The sequence below is a fragment of the Ornithorhynchus anatinus genome, chromosome 3 (assembly GCF_004115215.2).
Source record: "Ornithorhynchus anatinus isolate Pmale09 chromosome 3, mOrnAna1.pri.v4, whole genome shotgun sequence".
Classification (NCBI taxonomy): Eukaryota; Metazoa; Chordata; class Mammalia; order Monotremata; family Ornithorhynchidae; genus Ornithorhynchus; species Ornithorhynchus anatinus.
In genome coordinates this window covers 124,730,017-124,749,598 of record NC_041730.1, presented here as the reverse complement: position 1 = coordinate 124,749,598, position 19,582 = coordinate 124,730,017, and the positions used below count along the sequence as shown (strand labels likewise).

Below are 19,582 nucleotides of genomic sequence, written 5' to 3'. Positions count from 1 at the left end.
TGAGTGAATGAGTGACTGAATGAGTGAATGAGTGACTGTATGAGTGAGTGAATGTATGAGTGAGTGAATGAATGAGTGAATGAGTGACTGAATGAGTGAATGAGTGACTGTATAAGTGAGTGAATGTATGAGTGAGTGAATGTATGAGTGAGTGAATGAGTGAATGAGTGACTGAATGAGTGACTGTATAAGTGAGTGAATGTATGAGTGAGTGAATGAATGAGTGAATGAATGAGTGAATGACTGTATAAGTGAGTGAATGTATGAGTGAATGAGTGAGTGAGTGACTGACTGACTGACTGACTGACTGACTGAATGAATGAATGAATGAATGACTGAATGAATGAATGAATGAAGGGCCGGAAGGTCCCGCTGCCCTTCTTCTCCAGCTACGTGCGCTCCGTGCCCCAAGCCGGCCGGGCCTCTCCCTCCTTCTGCGCCTGCGCCCTGGGACGCCGCGCGGGTCGGCCCCGTTCCAAGGGGCGGGGGGAGGGGGCTCTTAGCGAGGCGCAGGCGCGAGCCGAGATTGCCAGCGGGGAGGGGCGGGGCGCAGGCGCAGTGGGGGGGGGGGGAGGGCGGCCGCCTGAGGGACCGCGCGTGCGCCCGGTCGCCTCAGAGGCCGCTCGTCCTTCTCGCCGCCCGCAGCGCAGCGCAGCGCAGAGCAGCGCAGCGTCCAGGCCCCGCACCGCCATGGCCGCCTATAAACTGGTGCTCATCCGCCACGGGGAGAGCGCCTGGAACCTGGAGAACCGTTTCAGCGGCTGGTACGACGCCGACCTCAGCCCCGCCGGACACCAGGAAGCCCAACGGGGCGGACAGGCCCTAAGAGGTAGCCGTCGCAGTGTGGCTCTCAGGGTCCCAGCCCGTCACCGGGCCCGCGCCTCGGATTGAAAATTTCCGCACCGGGACGGTCTCCGTGGTCCTCGCCCAGTGCTCAGGCCCTGCGACTGAATGGATGGATGGAGCGAGGGGTCGTGGGGAGGGGGGGGGGCGATTAAGTGGCTGCAGCCCCGGCCTCTGAGGCAGCAGGTCGTGGGTTCTAATCCGGCCTCCCCCGCCCCTTGACACTCGCTCGTTCATTCGGTCGTATTTATTGAGCGCTTCGTGCACCCTCTGCCCCCATTCATTCATTCGGTCGTATTTGTTGAGCGCTTGCTGGGTGCAGAGCACTGGGCGAAGCGCTTGGAATGGACACCATTCATTCAGTCGTATTTATTGAGCTCTTACTGGGTGCAGGGCACTGAGCGAAGCGCTTGGATTGGACACCATTCATTCAGTCGTATCTAGTGAGCCCTTACTGGGTGCAGAGCACTGGGCGAAGCGCTTGGAATGGGCCCCATTCATTCATTCAGTCATATATTGAGCTCTTATTGGGTGCAGAGCACTGGGCGAAGCGCTTGGAATGGATACCATTCATTCAGTCGTTTCTAGTGAGCGCTTACTGGATGCAGAGCACTGGGCGAAGCGCTTGGAATGGACAAGATTCATTCATTCATTCAATCGTACTTATTTGAGTGCTTGCTGGGTCCAGAGCACTGGACGAAGCACTTGGAATGGACAAGATTCATTCATTCAGTCGTATTTATTGAGCTCTTACTGGGTGCAGAGCCCTGGACCAAGCGCTTGGAATGGACAAGATTCATTCATTCAGTTGTACTTATTGAGCTCCTACTGGGTGCAGAGCCCTGACCCAAGCGCTTGGAATGGACAAGATTCATTCAATCGTATTTATTGAGCTCTTACTGGGTGCAGAGCCTTGGACAGAACGCTTGGAATGGACAAGATTCATTAAGTCGTACTTATTGAGCTCTTACTGGGTGCAGAGCCCTGGACCGAGCACTTGGAATGGACAAGATTCATTCATTCAGTTGTACTTATTGAGCTCTTATTGGGTGCAGAACCCTGGACCAAGCGCTTGGAATGGACAAGATTCATTCATTCAGTCGTATTTATTGAGCTCTTATTGGGTGCAGAGCCAAGGACAGAACGCTTGGAATGGACAAGATTCACTCAGTCGTACTTAGTGAGCTCTTACTGGGTGCAGAGCCCTGGACAGAACGCTTGGAATAGACAAGATTCATTCAATCGTATCTATTGAGCTCTTATTGGGTGCAGAGCCCTGGACCAAGCGCTTGGAATGCACAATATTCATTCAATCTTATTTGAGTGCTTCCTGGGTGCAGAGCACTGTACTAAGCGCTTGGCATGTCCAATTGGGCAACAGATAGTGACAATCCCTGCCCATTGACGGGCTCACGGTCTAGGAGGGGGAGACCTTGTCTGCCGGGTGACCTTGGGCGAGTCACTTCTCTAGGCCTCAGTGACCTCATCTGTCACACGGGGATGAAGACTGTGAACCCCAGGTGGGACAGGGACCCCATTTCCTTAGGTCCACCCCAGTGCTTAGTACAACGAAGCGGTGGGGCTTAGCGGAAAGAGCACGGACTTGGGAGTCGGAGGACGTGGGTTCCAATTCCGGCTCCGCCACTTGTCTGCTGGGTGACCTTGGGCAAGCTGCTTAACTTCTAGGCCTCAGTTTCATCTGTGAAATGAGGATTAAGACTGTCAGCCCTACGTGGGACAACCTGATTACCTTGTATCTATCCCAGCGCTAGGAATAGTGCTTGGCATATAGTAAGCACTTAAATACAATAATTATTACTATTATTACAGTGCCACATAAGGAGTGCTTAACAAATATTACGGTTATTATAATAAGGATTGGGGGGTGTCGGGCCCGGAAGGACGAGGGAGCAACATGTGTGTGGTTTTTTTGGGTGGGGAGGGGGCTGAAGGTCGGCGTGTCAGGCTCCGGAAAGGTGGTGGAGCACCAGGGTGAGGCTAAGGGTTGGGGTGCCGTGCTCTGGCAGGGCAAAGGACCACTTGAGGGGGTGCTAGGAGTTGGGGTACCAGGCCCTGGAAGGGTGAGAGGGCAGTGGTGGGGGTGGGGGGCTAAGATTTGGGGATGGGGAGCACTGTACAGGGCCTCAGAAACGGGCAATGGGGTCCCAGGGACTGGTGTCGGGGCTGGGCGGATGGGGGTTCAGGGAGCTGTGTGGCGGGGGGTCAAGGTTCAGGGCTCCGGGCCTTGGGGATAAGGTTTAGATTGCTGGAGCAGGAAGATGGGGAGAGGGTTCAGAGTACTGGTCCCTGGGGTTGGAGACCATAAGTGAAGGGGTGCGGCCCAAGGTGGGGGGAGTTAATGACCCTCTCTCGCCAGGTGGCAAACGGAGTCACCCTCGGGCGGGGGGGTGGGACCGAGTCTCGAATCCCCTCACTCTTCCCCGCCCCCGGGACCGTGACAATCCTCAAAGCCTTTTCTTTCTAGGGCTTAGGGATCACTCGAGCGGCCCTGTGTCCGGCCACGTGGCAGCCATGAGCCCCAGGGTCCGCCGAGGAGATGGAAGCGGCCCCAGCACCCCCAGACTCACTGCCCAGAATCACGAGGTTGGAATACCTATCCCCGAAGGGATATCGTGGGGAGTCACCAGTCCTTCGAGAAACGCCGCCGACCGTTTTTCCTCTTCTTGAGGTGGAGGCGGGTCAGGTGGCCTTCCGACATGAGGTGGCCAGAAGCTCCCCCACCGAGCATCCTCATCGTCTCCCGCAAGCTGCCCTTAGGGGTTTGAGCCCAGCAGGCAGGCTGGGGGAGGAGATGGGAAGGATAAAGGAATCTCTGCCAGGGACACAGAACGGAGGTCGATGCATGCTTCCCCGTCCTAACAGTCTGTCTCTCCGTGGCTTTGAAATGCTAATGAAGAGGCTTTCCCCTCCGGCCCAGGGAGCCCAAGAGGGATCTGTGATCCTGTGGATCTCCCGCGCTGCCCTTAACACTTGTATTGACCTCAGTCCCTTCTGCTGCCGCCTCCGGAGAAGCTCACTTAAAAGAGGCATTGATGCGTGAAGAGAAAGGGTTTCTGGACCAGTCAGTCCCCTCCCCGGCCCCCTTGCCCTCGCCTTTACCCCAGACCTTTTGAAAAGAATCACGACTCTGGAAAATCTGGGAAACGGGCCCGGTCTGGAGGGGGAGTTTGAATCGGGATGGGCCCCCGGGCCACTTAATGCCCTTCGCAGTGAAGGAATAGGGGGTCTGCGCTTTGGGCAGAGTCGGGCAGGTTTGAGGCAGGGGCTGGAGCAGCGCCAACCAGATGATTGTAGGGGGGGTCGGGAAGTCTGTGCTGTTTCTTTGGTTCCCCGGCAGAGAGCTGTGCCGTGGCCTTTTGCCAAAAGCTCTGAATCTCACCCAGAGCAGAGCAGATTGCAGCTGTCCTTAACTTTAACACGCAGGGGGAGTAAGAAGAACTTCAGGTCCCAGCAGGCCAAGCTTTATGAAAATCCGCCTCCTCTAGCAAGAGAGGGGAGGGGCGGATGGAAGTCCAGCTCTTGTCCTTCAGAGGATGTCTTGCTGCACCACTGGAAGGGTGACTGTGGTGAAGGAAGCCCCAGCTCCGGTCGGCCCCCTGCCCTGCTCTTATCTGCAGGGTTCAGTGTCCAAGGGGAGGTGCTTTTTTGCAAGTGGAAAGATTTTCCAGGAAGCAGCCGGCAGCATCGAAGCTGAGTCATCGCGGCGTGGAGCGTCTGCCGTGCAGATTTCCTCTCCTGGCGGCTGGGTCCTTCCTTCTGAAGGGGTGTGGGGAGGGAGCGGGAGCGGACTGGGCTTCCTGCAGCACGGACAGGAGCTGCAGGGTGGGCCTGGGCTTCGGGAGTTGCCGGGATGGAGGCAAACGTATCCCGGGGTTCGTTAGAGAGTCATCCTCCCTTTCGCTCTCCCACCAGAAGAGACTGAGTCAGTGGAAGGAAATCATTGCTCACTTTTTATTCGTACCAATCGCCAACCTCCTCCGAGTGAGGCAATAACGAATGGTTGTTGCTTCGCTTAGGGATTCTAGTGAAGGAAGGAAGCGGGGATAGTTCTGTTGCCCGCTCCCCTGTCTTACACCTCCCCCAGAGGGCAGGAAGGAACTTGGGGCAAGAGGAGGGTAATTACTTCTGAAGGATGGCAAGGGACGAACGCGTTTTTCATCAACTGCTGGGGCCGCGTGTGCGGCCTTCCCGGCCGCCCGACAGACACCCCGCCATCAAGACAGCGGGGACGTCCCCCACGCAGCACGTGTGCTGAGCCGGAACGCTCTGCGTGCTTCGGGTAGTAATTAGGTGTCTGAAACGTGAAATTGGCCAAAGCCTCACACTGCTAAATGGAGTCTAGTCAAAGGAGACACAGTGGGCTTGACTGGATCTCTATCCCGGTGATGGAGTTTTGGGGGATGGCGGGGGGGAAGGCGTGTGCATCCCTCTCGCCCCAAAGATTAAGGCGTGATGGACCGGGCAGCTTTGTGGCCCGAGGAAGGGAGGTCTCCCCAGTGCCGCGCCACTGTACCTTGGCTTACGTGACGGTAAAAGCCCCAAGGACCCGGGCGGGCCGCCTCACCTGCGTGTTGCCGTGGTTTTTCCAGATGCCGGCTATGAGTTCGATATCTGCTTCACCTCGGTGCAGAAGAGGGCCATCCGCACCCTCTGGACGGTGCTCGATGCCATCGACCAGATGTGGCTCCCCGTGGTGAGGACCTGGCGCCTCAACGAGCGCCACTACGGGGGCCTGACAGGCCTCAACAAGGCGGAGACGGCCGCCAAACACGGCGAGGCCCAGGTGAAAATCTGGCGCCGCTCCTACGACATCCCGCCGCCTCCCATGGAGGCCGACCACCCCTTCTACAGTAACATCAGTAAGGTACGAGCGGGCGGCCCGGCTGCTGCCTGCCGCGGCGGGTGGTGGCTGGGGAAGTAACGCGTTCTTGTCCCTCAGTGGGGCATTGCCAAACGCCCCGCCCCATTCAGACCGATCGAATAGCCGGCAGGTTGGGTGAACGGCGGTGGGAAGGGCCAGCGAAATAATTTCTCAGTCAGATGGTGGGCATTTGGATCCAGCCACCGGCCCTAGGGAGCCACCTGGCACAGCCGTCTACCGACCCTCCCCCAGAAGTGACTATAGAGAAACGGATGAGCTTTCCTGGTCATTTTCTGCCCTGGAATTGAGCCAGACTAGGTCTATTTTGGTTGCTTCCCAAGGCCTCCTTCCACCTCTGGATTAAGGGGTCACCTCTAGGGTAGAGAGTCACTAGCCCGGGACAGCTTCATTCAGTCGTATTTATTGAGCACTTAGCACTGTACTAAGCACTTGGAAAGTACAATTCAGCATTAGAGACAATCCCTGCCCATAATGGGTTTACAGTCTAGAGCCCGGGGGAAGACAGACATCAAAACAAGTAAACAGGCATCAATATAAATAAATAGAATTACAGATATATAGACAGAGTTACATAAGTGCTATGAGGTGGCGGGGGAGGGAGGGAGAGAGCAGAGGGAACGAGTCGAGGTGACACAGAAGGGAGGGGGAGCTGAGGAAAAGGGGGCTTGGTCTGGGAAGGGCTATTTGTTAAGCACTCACTATGTGCAAAGCAGTGTTTGAAGCGCTGGGGGGGATACAAGGTGATCAGGTTGTCCCACGTAGGGCTCACAGTCTTCATCCCCATTTTACAGAGGAGGTCACTGGGGCCCAGAGAAGTGAAGTGATTTGCCCGAGGTCACACAGCTGACAAGTGGTGGATCCGGGATTAGAACCCACGACCTCTGACTCCCAAGCCCGGGCTCTTTGCACTAAGATGCGCTGCTTCCTATGATGGCAGCTAATCCCGCTTACAACCCTGTTGTTCGTCCATCCAGATGTGGTGGGGAGGTGACAGGGCGACTTGGGCCTTGATTGAGAGGAGGTGGGCCCAGCTGCTGCTTAAGGAGGAGCTGGGGCTTTCCTCTGGGACTCTGTTGAGCATACTTGGACCCAGGGAGCATTTCAACCCTGACTCGCTAGTCTACGAGTCGGATGTTAACCTAGGTGAGCCGTCCCCACCTTCCCATGGGGACACATTGGTTTAACCCACTTTTCAGGCTTTACATACACGTTGAAGAAGTCAAGCCTGTCTCTGTCTCTCGACTCTGAGAGAGAACCAAACAAAAAACTTAGAGCAACGGCCGAGACGATGCGAGACTTTAACGGTCCTTCCTGGATTGGGTGCCCTGCAGCAGCCTGGAGGAGCAGCCCCCGTCAACCTCTGGGTTGAAGGGTCGGCGTGTGGATTTTCCCCGGGGCAGGCTCGCTCAGGAATCTCTCCAGAAGGGAAGTCCTTAAGGCTTGTGGTTTCCTCAAGCTGCTCTCTTGTGCCACCGACAAGGTTTCCTTGCCGTGCAGTATCCCCGTCCCCATCCATCCCCCCGGAATTTACCTGCCTGCGGGAGGACCCAAGGTGACAAGTCGGGTCCCCTGGTACAAGGGGCGGGCACCATTCGAGGCACAAGGGCGGCAACTTTGAGACGACGGGGCCCATGAGGAATTCCCAGCTCCTAGACCCGTGGCTGGGCGGTAACTGTGGCGGGTGTTCGGGTCCGTTCAGGATCGTCGCTACGCAGACCTTACCGAGGACCAGCTGCCCTCCAGCGAGAGCCTGAAGGATACGATCGCTCGGTCTCTGCCCTTCTGGAATGAGGAGATCGTCCCGCAGATTAAGGAGGGCAAGCGAGTGCTGGTCGCTGCCCATGGCAACAGCCTGCGGGGGATTGTCAAGCATCTGGAAGGTGGGTAACCCCGGGGCTGTGCGGGGAGAGTGCAGGCGGGGGGACGCCGTAAGGTCCCCAGGATAAAAAGAAAAGGTATTATTTAGGCAGTCGGAAGCAGAAGGGCCTTTGAGAGAGGGACCCTGAACGGTGACCCAAGCTTTCTCGGCTCCAGGACCTTCTAGAGCGGGAGTGGTAAGGCTCTTAGAACCAGGCCTGGGAACTACTGAGACGCCTGCGGGCCCAGAGCCAAAGAGCCCGGCCTGGGGAGCCGTGGGCTTCAGAGCCATAGGTCGGGGCGAAGGAGGGCCAAGGCCGTGGCTGCCACGGGGCCTTTAAGTCCGAGCTGTAGTCCTCCTGGAGTTGCGGGAGGGGTGGCTTTGGGGATCCATTTTTGAGCTGCTTTTCCATCCAGGGTCCCCCAGGGGACATGCTGGGTTGGGGCACTAGCTCGATGGGGGGGCCCCGGGGGTTCGGGTGGAAGGATGTGGAGAGGGGAGACACTGCTCTGAAAAGTCTTCTCCTCGTGTCCACCCACCCATCCACCCATCCACCCACTCCTCCGACCCCGCCCAAGAGACAGCCCCCTAAGTCCCCACGTCCTAGGGCCTCCGACCGTGAGCGCCAGGTAAATGAGAAAACCATCCAGGGCCCGTTGGTGGCCTGCTGTTTTTCTTACCAGGGTCCAGCTTGCGAGCTTTCCTCGTGGGGCCAATTGCTGGTTAAACCAGCTTTCGGCAAGGACCTGGGAGCCAGGGTCGGAGATAGACAAGAAATCTGCCGGCCAGGTCTGGCAGGCAGGAGAGGTTTGCGCCCAGATCAGTTGTGAGGCGGGGCTCTGCACACGTCGGGCTCCCCGTAGATACGGTGGGACGGGTGACGCGGCGCCCGCCTGACGGTCGGCGTCTTTCCAGGCCTGTCGGAGGAAGCCATCATGGAGCTGAATCTGCCCACCGGCATCCCCATCGTCTACGAGCTGGACAAGAACCTGAAGCCCATCAAGCCCATGCAGTTCCTGGGGGATGAAGAGACTGTGCGCAAAGCCATGGAGGCCGTGGCTGCCCAGGGCAAGGCCAAGAAGTGAAGGCCTCAGGAGGGCAGGCTACTGGTACGAGCGAGTAGTAGCCAGCCCCTTCCCCCGGTCCCTTCCCCATCTACTTGCCCCCCAACTCACCCCTCCACTCACTGACCACGGCCATAGGGATCGTGAGACACAGCTGCAGGAGAGGGACCGAGGACCCCCCTCGTCCCCCCTTCCTTTCCTTCGGCCCCATTCCAGAGCCCCTCCCCCACTCGGCGCCTCCCGCCAACGTTAGCCAGAAGGCGAGCGCCGGGGCCGGTGTCCTCCATCTGGGGCTCGAGCCGCGAGAGCGAATCTGGGGTGTGGGGCTTGGGGTGGGGGGTGTGGGAAGTAATGGTGAGAAGTGACCAATTTAGGGGAGCGAAGTCACTGGTGCCCATATCACTCCCAATCGTTCTCCGCTCCCGAGCAACGTCCTGCCCCGGAGCTCTGGTCATTCCAGCGGCAAACGTCGCCGCCGGCAACCCGGACGCGAATTTCCGGAACCGGGTTGGGATGGCGCCTCCACCCCAGAGCGGCTGGGAGGACGCTGGGATCAGTCTGATGTTTACCTGTTGCACTTGAACAAGAGGCCCTTCCTCCTCCCTTCCTTCCCACGTGAGAGAGGCTGTTGAAGGGAAGCTGCCCCGTTCGCTGGTTACTAGTGATCTCCAGGCACATTCCTATCCTGAATGAAGTGGGGAGGGGGGCCTCCTTATTTCCGAGGGTCCAGAGAGCTCTTTAATCTAGAATCCCCGACTTGCTGGTCTGCGCCAGCGAATCGCCTCTTGAGACGGCCTGCACTGCATGTGTCTTTCACCGTGTCCCATTTCCAGTCCATTGTGATCCCAGCTGCCAGGCTCTGTCCTCCGGGCACTGCACTCGGTTTTAGTGAACTGTACTAGCATAGTTCTTCGGTTGGATTTTTTCCTTTTTTTTTTTTGGTTCAGTACAATAAAGGAGTCATGTGCAATACCTCTCGTGGGCCGTGCAGTAACGCGGTGTCTTCTTCTCCCCCCGGCACCCCCAGGGACTTTGTCTTCGGGAGCCAGAGGGTTTCGCTCCCGAAATGGGCCTCTGCTTCAGCCTGTCTCTAGGAAAGAAGCTTCCCAGCTTTCAGGCCAGAGGAGAGAAGGATGTTCTCACCTGCCCTTTTCCCTCAATTCCGTGTGCCTTTTCGGTCCCAAGTTCGGCTATGCGATTTGAGTAGCTCCTAAAGCAGAAGTAGGGGATTGTGGGGGGGGAGTGGGCTGAGACAAGAGGAGCAGATTGGGGTTACCATCTAGAATTGAGGCAAAATGTGGGTTTACAGCGACTGACTACTTATGGGAAGGACAGAATTAGCCAGAGCAGTCCTGCCGCAATTCTAGGGTCAAAACTGACAGCAAGCGGCAGCTTGGACATCCAAGTCATGAATCCTAGCCCCCGTCACCTAGTTGGGTGGGTATTAAATTTAGCACCCGGGTTAAGTTGTACCACGGGCCCTTTCCTCTCTCGTTTCACCCATTTGCTGTAACATTCCCCGCTGCCTTCCCCAGGTGGGGAGCTGCGTTTCGAATGCCGCTGATACGCCTGACCTGCTTTCTTTTGTGGCAACTGCAGGGACAGGCGTCCCGCCCACCTGCTACCTCCCTTTTCCCTTCTTCTGTCTCTGGAATGACCTCGTTCTTCTAGGGCACTTTTTCTGTCTGCTGACCTCTGTCTCGCCCCCAACCCCTTGCTTGAGTGCTCCCTCTCGTCTGGAACTCCCCCTTCCCACCTCACAGTTCTCGACAGTGTCATTTATTGGGCTCTTTCTACTCGCAGGGCACCGAAGCCCTCGGGAGAGTACAACAGACTTGGTAGACACGTAGAGTCTAGCAGTCTACCGCTTTCCCCACCGTCAAAACCCTACTCCAAGAGGTCTTCCTTGACTAATCTCTCATTCCCTCTACTCACTCTCCGCCTCTTGCCTCCGCACTCAGATCTGTACCCCTAAGGAACGGCAGCCCTTGTCTACATATCCTCTTACCCTCTCATTTCCCGGGTCTAATTAATATTAATATGTCTCCCCCTTGCAAGCGTAAGCTCCTTATAGGCAGGGGTCGTGTCTACCAACTCTACTGTATTCTCCGAAATGCTTCGGGATGGTGCTGTGCACTCGGTGAGTGCTCAAAAAATAATCATTAAGAGCTTAACTCATACCAACCGCTATACTGAGTGCTGGGGTAGATATTACGACAGCCCCCGTCTCATATAGGGCTCTGTCTGAGGAGGGAAAACAAGTACTGAATTAGTTCATTCGATTGTACTAGGCGCTACTGTGCGCGGAGCACTGTACTAAGTGCTTAGTCCCCATTTTAGAGACGAGAAGAGGTACGGAAAAGTTGAGACTTATCCAAGGTCACACAGTAGGCAAATGACGGAACTGGGGTTAGAAGCTAGAGAAGCAGCGTGGCTCAGTGGAAAGAGCATGGGCTTGGGAGTCGGCAGTCATGGGTTCGAATCCTGGCTCGGCCACTTGTCACCTGTGTGACTTTGGGCAAGTCACTTCACTTCTCGGTGCCTCAGTTACCTCATCTGTAAAATGGGGATTAAGACTGTGAACCCCACGTGGGATGACCTGATTCCCCTGTGTCTACCCCAGTGCTTAGAACAGTGCTCGGCACATAGTAAGCGCTTAACAAATACCGACATTATTATTATTAAGCTAATCCCCCTACCCCTCAGGCCTTTCCATCCATTCAATAGTATTTTTTCAATAGTACTTATTGAGCGCTTACTATGTGCAGAGCACTGTACGAAGCGCTTGGGCTATATCCACCTTTTAGGTCACGCTGCTTTCTGCCCTTCATTTTACTTGCACTTTCCTAGAGGAGTAAGCGGACGGCCCCTTTTCAAACCGAAGGCTTCGGTCAGAAGTTGCGTGGGTCGGGGTTCCAGAGCCGATCTTCTTCCTCCCACCCTAGCATTCGCTCCCCCTCGCCTAGAACCCACGGGCTGATGTGAGGGAGGGAGGGAGTGGCCGCGAACCGGCACCCGGCGGAAACCGTGACTCAAGTTCTGCTCCTCGTGCCCAAGGCACGTCTCCAAGGCATCAAGAGCCGTGTGGCCTAGTGGATGCAGCACGAGGCCAGGAGTCGAGGAGGACTTGGGTTCTAATCCCCGCCCTGCCACTTGTCTGCTGGGTGACCTTGGGCAACTCGCTTCACTTCCCTGGGCCTCAACAACCTCATCTGTAAAATGGGGATTAAGCCCGCGAGCCCCACGTGGGACACGGCTCGGGTCCAACCTGATTAGCTTGTACCTACCCCGGCTCTTAAATGAATGCCACGTACACAGAGACGACAAAATTCATTAGCAAAAATATTTTCTGACACAGCAGGTGGAGGTGGTCGAAAGATATAATTTACATCAAAGGGCCGCAGAGATGAATTCAACTAAATGGGACACGGCGGGTGAGGAGAGGCTGTCGCGGCCCCCCGGCCCCATCCAGGGAGGGGACCTCGGGCCCGGCCGTGGCGAGGTGACGGCGATGCCGGTGCTGACGCCTACGTCTGCAGGAACTCGGGCTGGACCCGGGCCACCTTCCGGAACTCCTTAACGTGGGTCTGGGGGCACTGCATCTCACACCAGCTGATGGGCACCAACTGGGCACCTGGCGGCCAGAGAGAAGCTCACGCGGACCGCCCCGGTGCCTCCCTTCCGCGCTCTGCCCCTGCGTCTTTAGCGTGGGGCCGGCCTGCCGCGGGACTTAACCGAAGACCGGCTAGTCGGGCGCTTAGTACGGTGCCGGGCACATAGCGAGCGCTTAACCGCTATCATCATTATCGTTAGCCCCGCTCCTCCCATCTCCCTCCCACGGACGCCGAGGGAGCGGCCGCCCAAGGCGGCGGCGGCCAGCGGGGCAGGGAAACGGTTGGGCTGCCGGGCTTGTGGCGGCCCCGAGGGGCGTCAGGAGACTCACGCTTACCCGCCTCGCCGTGAGCCACCACCACGCCCAGCTCGTTTTCGGCCGTGGTCAGGAGGTAGTTGGACTGAGCGTCGCCTAGGGAGATCTAGCCCCGTCCGGCGGGTGAAGGAAAATCACGCGTGTCCGGTTCAGCGGTCCCCACCTCATCCCCGCCACGGAGGGGAAAGAGGGCCACCCCGAGGTCTCCTGCTGTCCCTCGGGCTCTCCCGGCTGCAGGCTCCTTCCCACCTCCCAGTTAAAACCTCAGCCCCGGGCTAGCGGCAAAGGATACCACCTTGGCAAGGACAATGTCACCCGGGCGGAAACTTTTGTAGATTTCAACCTGGAGGATGAGGAGGAGGGCAGAGTTAGGAGGAGGCCACCGTCTAGGGGCAGTAGACGCGAAGCCGGGGGCCTGAGGGTGCCCACACTGCCGAGTCCTGCCGCTCATGCCCCTTGCTGGCCCCGGAGCCACTTCCACCTCTCTAAGGACGGGTCTGCCACGGCCCTCAAGCCCCTGGGACCCGTTTCCTCCCACCTAGAGAGCCCCAGTCCCCGTTCTGGAAAGGAGCGAGACTCACAGGGAGTCGGAGATTCGGGTTCCCCCGGCCTGCCAGGAAGGAAGCAGCGGGGGTAAAGTGCCACGGGGTGTGGGAAGAGAACCCAGGCCTCGTGGGAGGGGAGAAACTCAACTCCACCCCGCTGACCCCCTGCCACCCCGCGACCCTAGAGAGAGAAATCTTAACCACCTTGTCCTTTTCCGTGGCTCGGACATCTTCCTTCCTGCAAGGAAACCCAAAGAAAGGTGAATTCCTGGAGATGGAGGGAGAGGGACTCCTGGGAGAGGGAGGCTGGGCTCGAATCAACGGACCCGAGGGCCGAGCGCTCCACTAAGAGCCGGGGAGAGTGGAGTTGGAAGCCGAGCGGCCGTCGCCACGGCGGGGTTTGGCCAGTGGGAAATCTGACATTTCGGGGTAGGCCGAGGGGGATGAGGAGAGGGCAGGTGCCACATTACATTCCACTCCCCCACGACAGAAACGGCACAACTACAGTAGCTGTGGGTTGCAAGGAACCTCCAGTGGCCAATTAGTTCATCCCCCTGCCTCTAATACCAGCCTATTCCCTGTCCCTCGCGCTCACCTGGCATCTGGTGCCCTCCCTCCTGCCCAGAACTCCCTCCCCCTCTCTATGCACCCCACAGAACAGACACGCTCCCCATCTTCAAAGCCTTATTAAAATCATTTTCTCCTCCAGGAAGCCTTCTGTGGCTAAGCCCTCACTGCCCCGGCACTGCATTCCCCACCCACCTATCTTCTGGCCCCTTCTGCATCACCCAGGCACTTAATCCCACCCCACACTCATTTAATTATCCTTATACTTGGTTGCTTCCCTTACCTGTACGTATTACGTACATGGCTGTAGTGTATTTACTTATTCAGTGTATTATTCACCTCCCCACCCCCAGATTGGAAGCTCCTTGTGGTCAGGGAACCACATATATTTTCCATATATTTTCCACCGTCCCAAGTACAGTCCTTTGCACATAATAAGCACTCAATAAACACGACAATTGAATTAAATTACTCCCAGCTAGAAGATAAACTCTTTTTTCATGGTACTCACTGAGTGCTAATTATGTGTCAAGCACTGTCCTGAGCGGTGGGATCAAATCAAGACAGAGAACAGGAATTGAATCCCCTTTTACAATTAAAAGAAACCGAAGCCCAGAGAAGTGACTTGTCCAAGGTCACACAACAGGCAAGGGGCAGAGCCGGGATTAGAACCCAGGTCCTCTGACTCCTGGCCTCATGCTCTTTTCACTAGACCACGCTGCTTTCTGAGGCGGGCATCATTGTCTACCCACTGCCCTTTCCCAGTCGGTCAGTGGTATATATTAAGCCTTTATGTGCACAGCACTGTACGGAGCACTGGGAGAGTACAATAGTTGGCAAACACAATCCTCACGCTCAAGTTTACAGTCGAGTTGGGGAGACAGGCATTAAAATAAACTGTGGCCAGATAAAGGAAACAGGAGAGTAAAAAGAGCTACTAATGATGGCATTTGTTAAGCGCTTACTGTGTGCCAGGCACTGTACTAATGTATATCAAGCGTTTAGAACAGTGCTCTGCACATAGTAAGCACTCAGTAAATACTATTGAATGAATAACTACTATAGGGTTGGGAGTGGGGTGAGTGTCAAAGTGATAATGATAATAATGGTGTTTGTTAAGCGCTTACTATGTGCGGAGCGCTGGGGGCACCATGGTAATCAGATTGTCCCACCTGGGGCTGACGGTCTTAATCCCCATTTTACAGATGAGATAACTGAGGCACAGAAAAGTGAAGTGACTTGCCCGAAGTCACACAGCTGACAAGTGGCGGAGCTGGGATTAGAACCCTCGACCTCTGACTCCCAAGTGGACCCAGAAGGGAGGGCAAATAGGGTGGGCTATGAAGGGTTAGTAGAGGGCTCCGCACAAAGAAGACACTCAATAAATAACACTGACTGAATGATCTTGCCTGAACACCTAGCGCAGCCCAAGAACAGTTTCTTTGCCATTCTAAAAGATGTCCACGGAAAGAGGTTCCCCAAGCAGGCCCTCCACCCCCAGCAATCACCCCTCACACCCGGGCGACCTGGCGGTAATAAGGCCACATCCTGCTTTTGGTCTGACCCATTAGATGCCTAATTTCTACTTTACTCCAACCACCCCCCAGCCTGACCCCGTTCTCCCTTTCGGACGCCATCCACCCGGAATCAGGCTTCCCCGTCCACCAGTGCGGTCCCGTTTGCCCACGGGTCACGGTCCCTCCCGGGAGGGAGCCAAGGGGACCCAAATTGGGCCGTCGGCCCCAGCCCGCCCTCCAGCCCCCATCCGATCCCCCCCGCGGGCCACGGAGAAATGAAGGGAAGAAGGCGGGGCGGGCTCCCTTACCGGATGGTTCCCCGGAAGGAATTCTTGAGCGGCGTGGACCCCACGTACAGAATATGCACTCTGGCAAAGCGAGAGTTGATGCTGGAAACCTGGGAGGAAGAAGATCGGGGAAGGGAAGATCTTGGCGGTTTAAACACGGCGAACTTGGGCTCTCCGGAGGATCTCGCTCAGAGACCCTTTGGAGAGTCTCCCGGGCTGCGGGGGATCGAGTGGAGAAGCCACCCGGTCCCCGGTGCCTCCCGCCAGGCTGTTTCAATACAGACGCTTCTTCGGTAGGGAGGTGACAGTGGGGACGACCGATAAACAGAGAAGACAGAAGCTCCTGGTCTTCATTTCGTCCTGGCCTTTCTCTGATCAATAGAGAGGCTGGTGGTAGCCCAACCTGGGGCTGTCTGGGGGAAGGCGGAGGCAGACTAAAGGTCTTGGGTGGGGAGAGTGCATTTCCCTGCTCAGAAGACGACCAGGCGTTCGGAGACTGACCAGCTCTGTGGCGCAAAATAGGTCTCCCCACCAGCCCTAGGCAAGATCTGTAGTTCATTCAATAGTATTTATTGAGCGCTTACTATGTGCAGAGCACTGTACTAAGCGCTTGGAATGAACAAGTCGGCAACAGATAGAGACGGTCCCTGCCCTTTGACGGGCTTACGGTCTAATCGGGGGAGACGGACAGACGAGAACGATGGCGATAGAGTCGAGGGGAAGATCTCGTAAAAGATCTCATAGTTGGAAGCCTTCCCTCCCCAGGTTCTCTCAAAGAATAATAATAATAATAATGTTGCCATTTATTTGTTAAGCGCTTACTATGTGCAGAGCACTCTTCTAAGCGCTGGGGTAGATACAGGGCAATCAGGTTGTCCCACCTGAGGCTCACAGTTAATCCCCATTTTACTGATGAGGAAACTGAGGCACAGAGAATAATAATGTTGGTATTTGTTAAGCGCTTACTATGTGCAGAGCACTGTTCTAAGCGCTGGGGTAGATACAGGGTAATCAGGTTGTCCCACCTGAGGCTCACAGTTAATCCCCATTTTACTGATGAGGGAACTGAGGCACAGAGAAGTGAAGTGACTTGCCCAGAGTCACTCAGCGGACAAGTGGCAGAGTCTGGGATTCGAACCCATGACAAGAACGCAGGGGAACAGGGGCTTGGAGGGGGGGCAGCCCAAAAAGGCACACCTGGGCCACTGGGGGAAAGGGATGCTCACGCAGCTCTCCTTCTCCTTACATTTTCTGAAAGAATCATTACCTCACACCTTGCAGAAGGTCTTGGCGGGGAAGTGATGGGTGTGTGTGTATGTGTGTATATAATAATAATGTTGGTATTTGTTAAGCACTTACTATGTGCGAGCACTGTTCTAAGCACTGGGGGAGATACAGGGTCATCAGGTTGTCCCACGTGAGGCTCACAGTTAATCCCCATTTTACAGATGAGAGAACTGAGGCACAGAGAAGTGGCTTGCCCACAGTCACCCAGCTGACAAGCAGCAGAGCCGGCATTCGAACCCATGACCTCTGGCTCCCAAGCCCGGGCTCTTTCCACTGAGCCATGCTGCTTCTCTCTCTCTATCTATATATACGGTTTAAGACTCTCTTACCTTACAGGTGACAATTGATCCCACATCTGGCAGCAGCTGAGAGTCCATCTCTCTCACCACGGACACGACCGGCAGCTATATGGGGTACAGTGACAGGAAATAGGGCACCCACCTAAGTTCTAAGCTACTGGAAAAGGTATCGGTGGCACAGGGTTCAGGGGACAGAACAGCAACATCACTTGTGGTATTTAAGTGCTTAGTATGTGCCAAGCACTGCACTAAGCACCGGGGTGGATATGATGATGGTATTGTTAAGCGCTTACAATGTGCCGAGGGCTGCTCTAAGCGCTGGGGTAGATACAAGGTCATCAGGTTGTCCCACGTGGGGCTCACAGTCTCATTCCCCATTTTACAGATGAGGGAACTGAGGCTCAGAGACGCGAAGTGCCTTGCCCAAAGTCATACAGCAGACAATAATAATAATAATAACGTTGGTATTTAAGTGCTTACAATGTGCCGAGCGCTGCTCTAAGCGCTGGGGTAGATACAAGGTGGTCAGGTTGTCCCACGTGAGGCTCACAGTCTCAATCCCCATTTTACAGATGAGGGAACTGAGGCTCAGAGAAGTGAAGTGCCTTGCCCAAAGTCACATAGCAGACAACAATAATAATAATGTTGATATTTGTTAAGCACTTACTATGTGCCAAGTACTGTTCTAAGCGCTGGGCTACCTACAAGCTAATCAGGTTGTCCCACGTGGGGGCTCACAGTCTTAATTCTCATTTTACAGATGAGGTAACTGAGGCTCAGAAAAGTGAAGTGACTTGTCCAAGGTCCCAGAGCAGAGAATAATAATAATAATAATGTTGAAATCCGTTAAGCGCTTACTCTGTGCTGAGCACCGCTCTCAGTGCTGGGGTAATAATAATAATAATAATGTTGGTATTTGTTAAATGCTTACTGTGTGCAGAGCACTGTTCTAAGAGCTGGGGGAGATACAGGGTCATCAGGTTGTCCCACGTGAGGCTCACGGTTAATCCCCATTTTCCAGATGAGGAAACTGAGGCCCAGAGAAGTGAAGAGACTGGGTAAATACAAGGTAATCGGGTCGTCTCACAGTTTCAATCCCCATTTGAGGGATTGAGGGAGGGAAGGGACTGGCCCAGGGTCACCGAGCAGCCGAGGGGGATTCGAACCCACAACCTCTGACTCCCAAGCCCCGGCTCTTGCCGTTAGGCCATGCTGTTTTGCCCGCTTAACGGGAAGAGGATTATTATTGGTTTATGATTATTATCTGTCTCTGGGCGAAGGGGCCTGGCCGTGCTTCCCGGGGAGGGGGAAGCGGCGTGGCTCAGTGGAAAGAGCCCGGGCTTTGGAGTCAGAGGTCATGGGTTCGAATCCCGGCTCAGCCACTTGTCAGCTGGGTGACTTTGGGCAAGTCACTTCACTTCTCGGTGCCTCAGTTCCCTCATCTGTAAAATGGGGGTGAAGGCTGGGAGCCCCACGTGGGACAACCTGATTCCCCTGTGTCTAGAGAAGCAGCGTGGCCCAGTGGAAAGAGCCCGGGCTTGGGAGTCAGAGGTCATGGGTTCGAATCCCGGCTCGGCCACTTGTCAGCTGGGTGACTTTGGGCAAGCCACTTCACTTCTCTGGGCCTCAGTGACCTCATCTATAAAAGGGGGATTAACTGCGAGCCCCACGTGGGACAACCTGATTCCCCTGTGTCTAGAGAAGCAGCGCGGCCCAGTGGAAAGAGCCCGAGCTTGGGAGTCAGAGATCATGGGTTCGAATCCCGGCTCGGCCGCTTGTCAGCTGGGTGACTGGGGGCAAGTCACTTGACTTCTCCGGGCCTCAGTGACCTCATCTGTAAAAGGGGGATGAAGACTGGGAGCCTCCGGTGGGACCACCTGATGACCCTGTATCTCCCCCAGCGCTTAGAACAGTGCTCGGCACCGAGTAGGCGCTTAACAAATAGCAACATCCTTCTTCTTCTCCCAGAGTGCTCCGCGACGCCGAGTCATGTCAAGGGGCTCCCGAGGCCTCGATGGCCGTTGGAGGAGAAGGAAGAGGAGGAGGGGGGGGGGGGGGGGGCCACTCTCGGCCGGTCCCACTGGACTGGCCGCCCCCTCTGGACTGGCCGCCCCGGGGCTGGCGAGGGCAGGAGGAGGAGGAGGAGGAGGGCAAGTCACTTGGCTGGGCCTCACCGAGCCATTCTGGGCCGTCTTCAGCAGGCAGCCGGCCAGGGAGGCGAAGACGCAGCCGTGCCGGACGTAGGTGCCGCCGCCGGGGCTGCCCTCCTCCAGGTTGCACAGTCGCTCTCCTGCGGGCAAACCGGTGGGGTTGCCGCGGCCGCCCGGCCCCGCTCCCCGCTTTCCCCCCCCCGCCGCCCGGTCCCTGGCTCTCACCCGGCACACAGTACCGCACCGCCATGGCCGCTCCGGCCTCCTCCTCCTCCTCCTCCTCCTCCGCCTCCTCGGCCCCCCGCGGCCGCCCATTGGCTGCCGGGCATCACGT

General features: G+C 56.3%; 2 protein-coding genes across 3 annotated transcripts; one reads left to right on the top strand and one right to left on the bottom strand.

Moving 5' to 3' along the window:
• Positions 1-576: 576 nt before the first annotated feature.
• Positions 577-9,641, top strand: PGAM1 (phosphoglycerate mutase 1). The gene is made up of 4 exons (XM_029060627.2): positions 577-829; positions 5,454-5,728; positions 7,446-7,626; positions 8,520-9,641. The coding sequence occupies exons 1-4, from the start codon at positions 691-693 to the stop codon at positions 8,687-8,689; spliced, it is 765 nt and encodes a 254-aa protein (XP_028916460.1). The 5' UTR covers positions 577-690; the 3' UTR covers positions 8,690-9,641.
• A 2,341-nt stretch (positions 9,642-11,982) lies between these two features.
• Positions 11,983-19,566, bottom strand: EXOSC1 (exosome component 1). Of its 2 annotated transcripts, XM_029061732.2 has the most exons (8): positions 19,474-19,566; positions 19,273-19,388; positions 17,129-17,203; positions 15,534-15,622; positions 13,346-13,379; positions 12,889-12,939; positions 12,618-12,702; positions 11,983-12,302 (listed from the first exon to the last, which is right to left on the bottom strand). In XM_029061732.2, exons 1-8 carry the CDS (start codon positions 19,496-19,498, stop codon positions 12,196-12,198), a joined length of 582 nt encoding a protein of 193 aa, XP_028917565.1. In that variant the 5' UTR covers positions 19,499-19,566; the 3' UTR covers positions 11,983-12,195. The 2 variants fall into 2 exon arrangements, with proteins under 2 accessions (XP_028917565.1, XP_028917566.1); XM_029061733.2 differs by lacking the exon at positions 17,129-17,203.
• Between the last annotated feature and the right edge of the window lie 16 nt (positions 19,567-19,582).

Coding starts and splice junctions, on each gene's coding strand:
- PGAM1 (XM_029060627.2), top strand. CDS start 691: ATGGCCGCCTATAAACTGGTGCTCATCCGCCACGGGGAGAGCGCCTGG. Junction 830..5,453: donor GGGCGGACAGGCCCTAAGAG/GTAGCCGTCGCA, acceptor TGGTTTTTCCAG/ATGCCGGCTATGAGTTCGAT. Junction 5,729..7,445: donor TCTACAGTAACATCAGTAAG/GTACGAGCGGGC, acceptor GGGTCCGTTCAG/GATCGTCGCTACGCAGACCT.
- EXOSC1 (XM_029061732.2), bottom strand. CDS start 19,498: ATGGCGGTGCGGTACTGTGTGCCGG. Junction 19,389..19,473: donor GGTGCGGTACTGTGTGCCGG/GTGAGAGCCAGG, acceptor GTTTGCCCGCAG/GAGAGCGACTGTGCAACCTG. Junction 13,380..15,533: donor TCCTTCCGGGGAACCATCCG/GTAAGGGAGCCC, acceptor GTTTCCTTGCAG/GAAGGAAGATGTCCGAGCCA.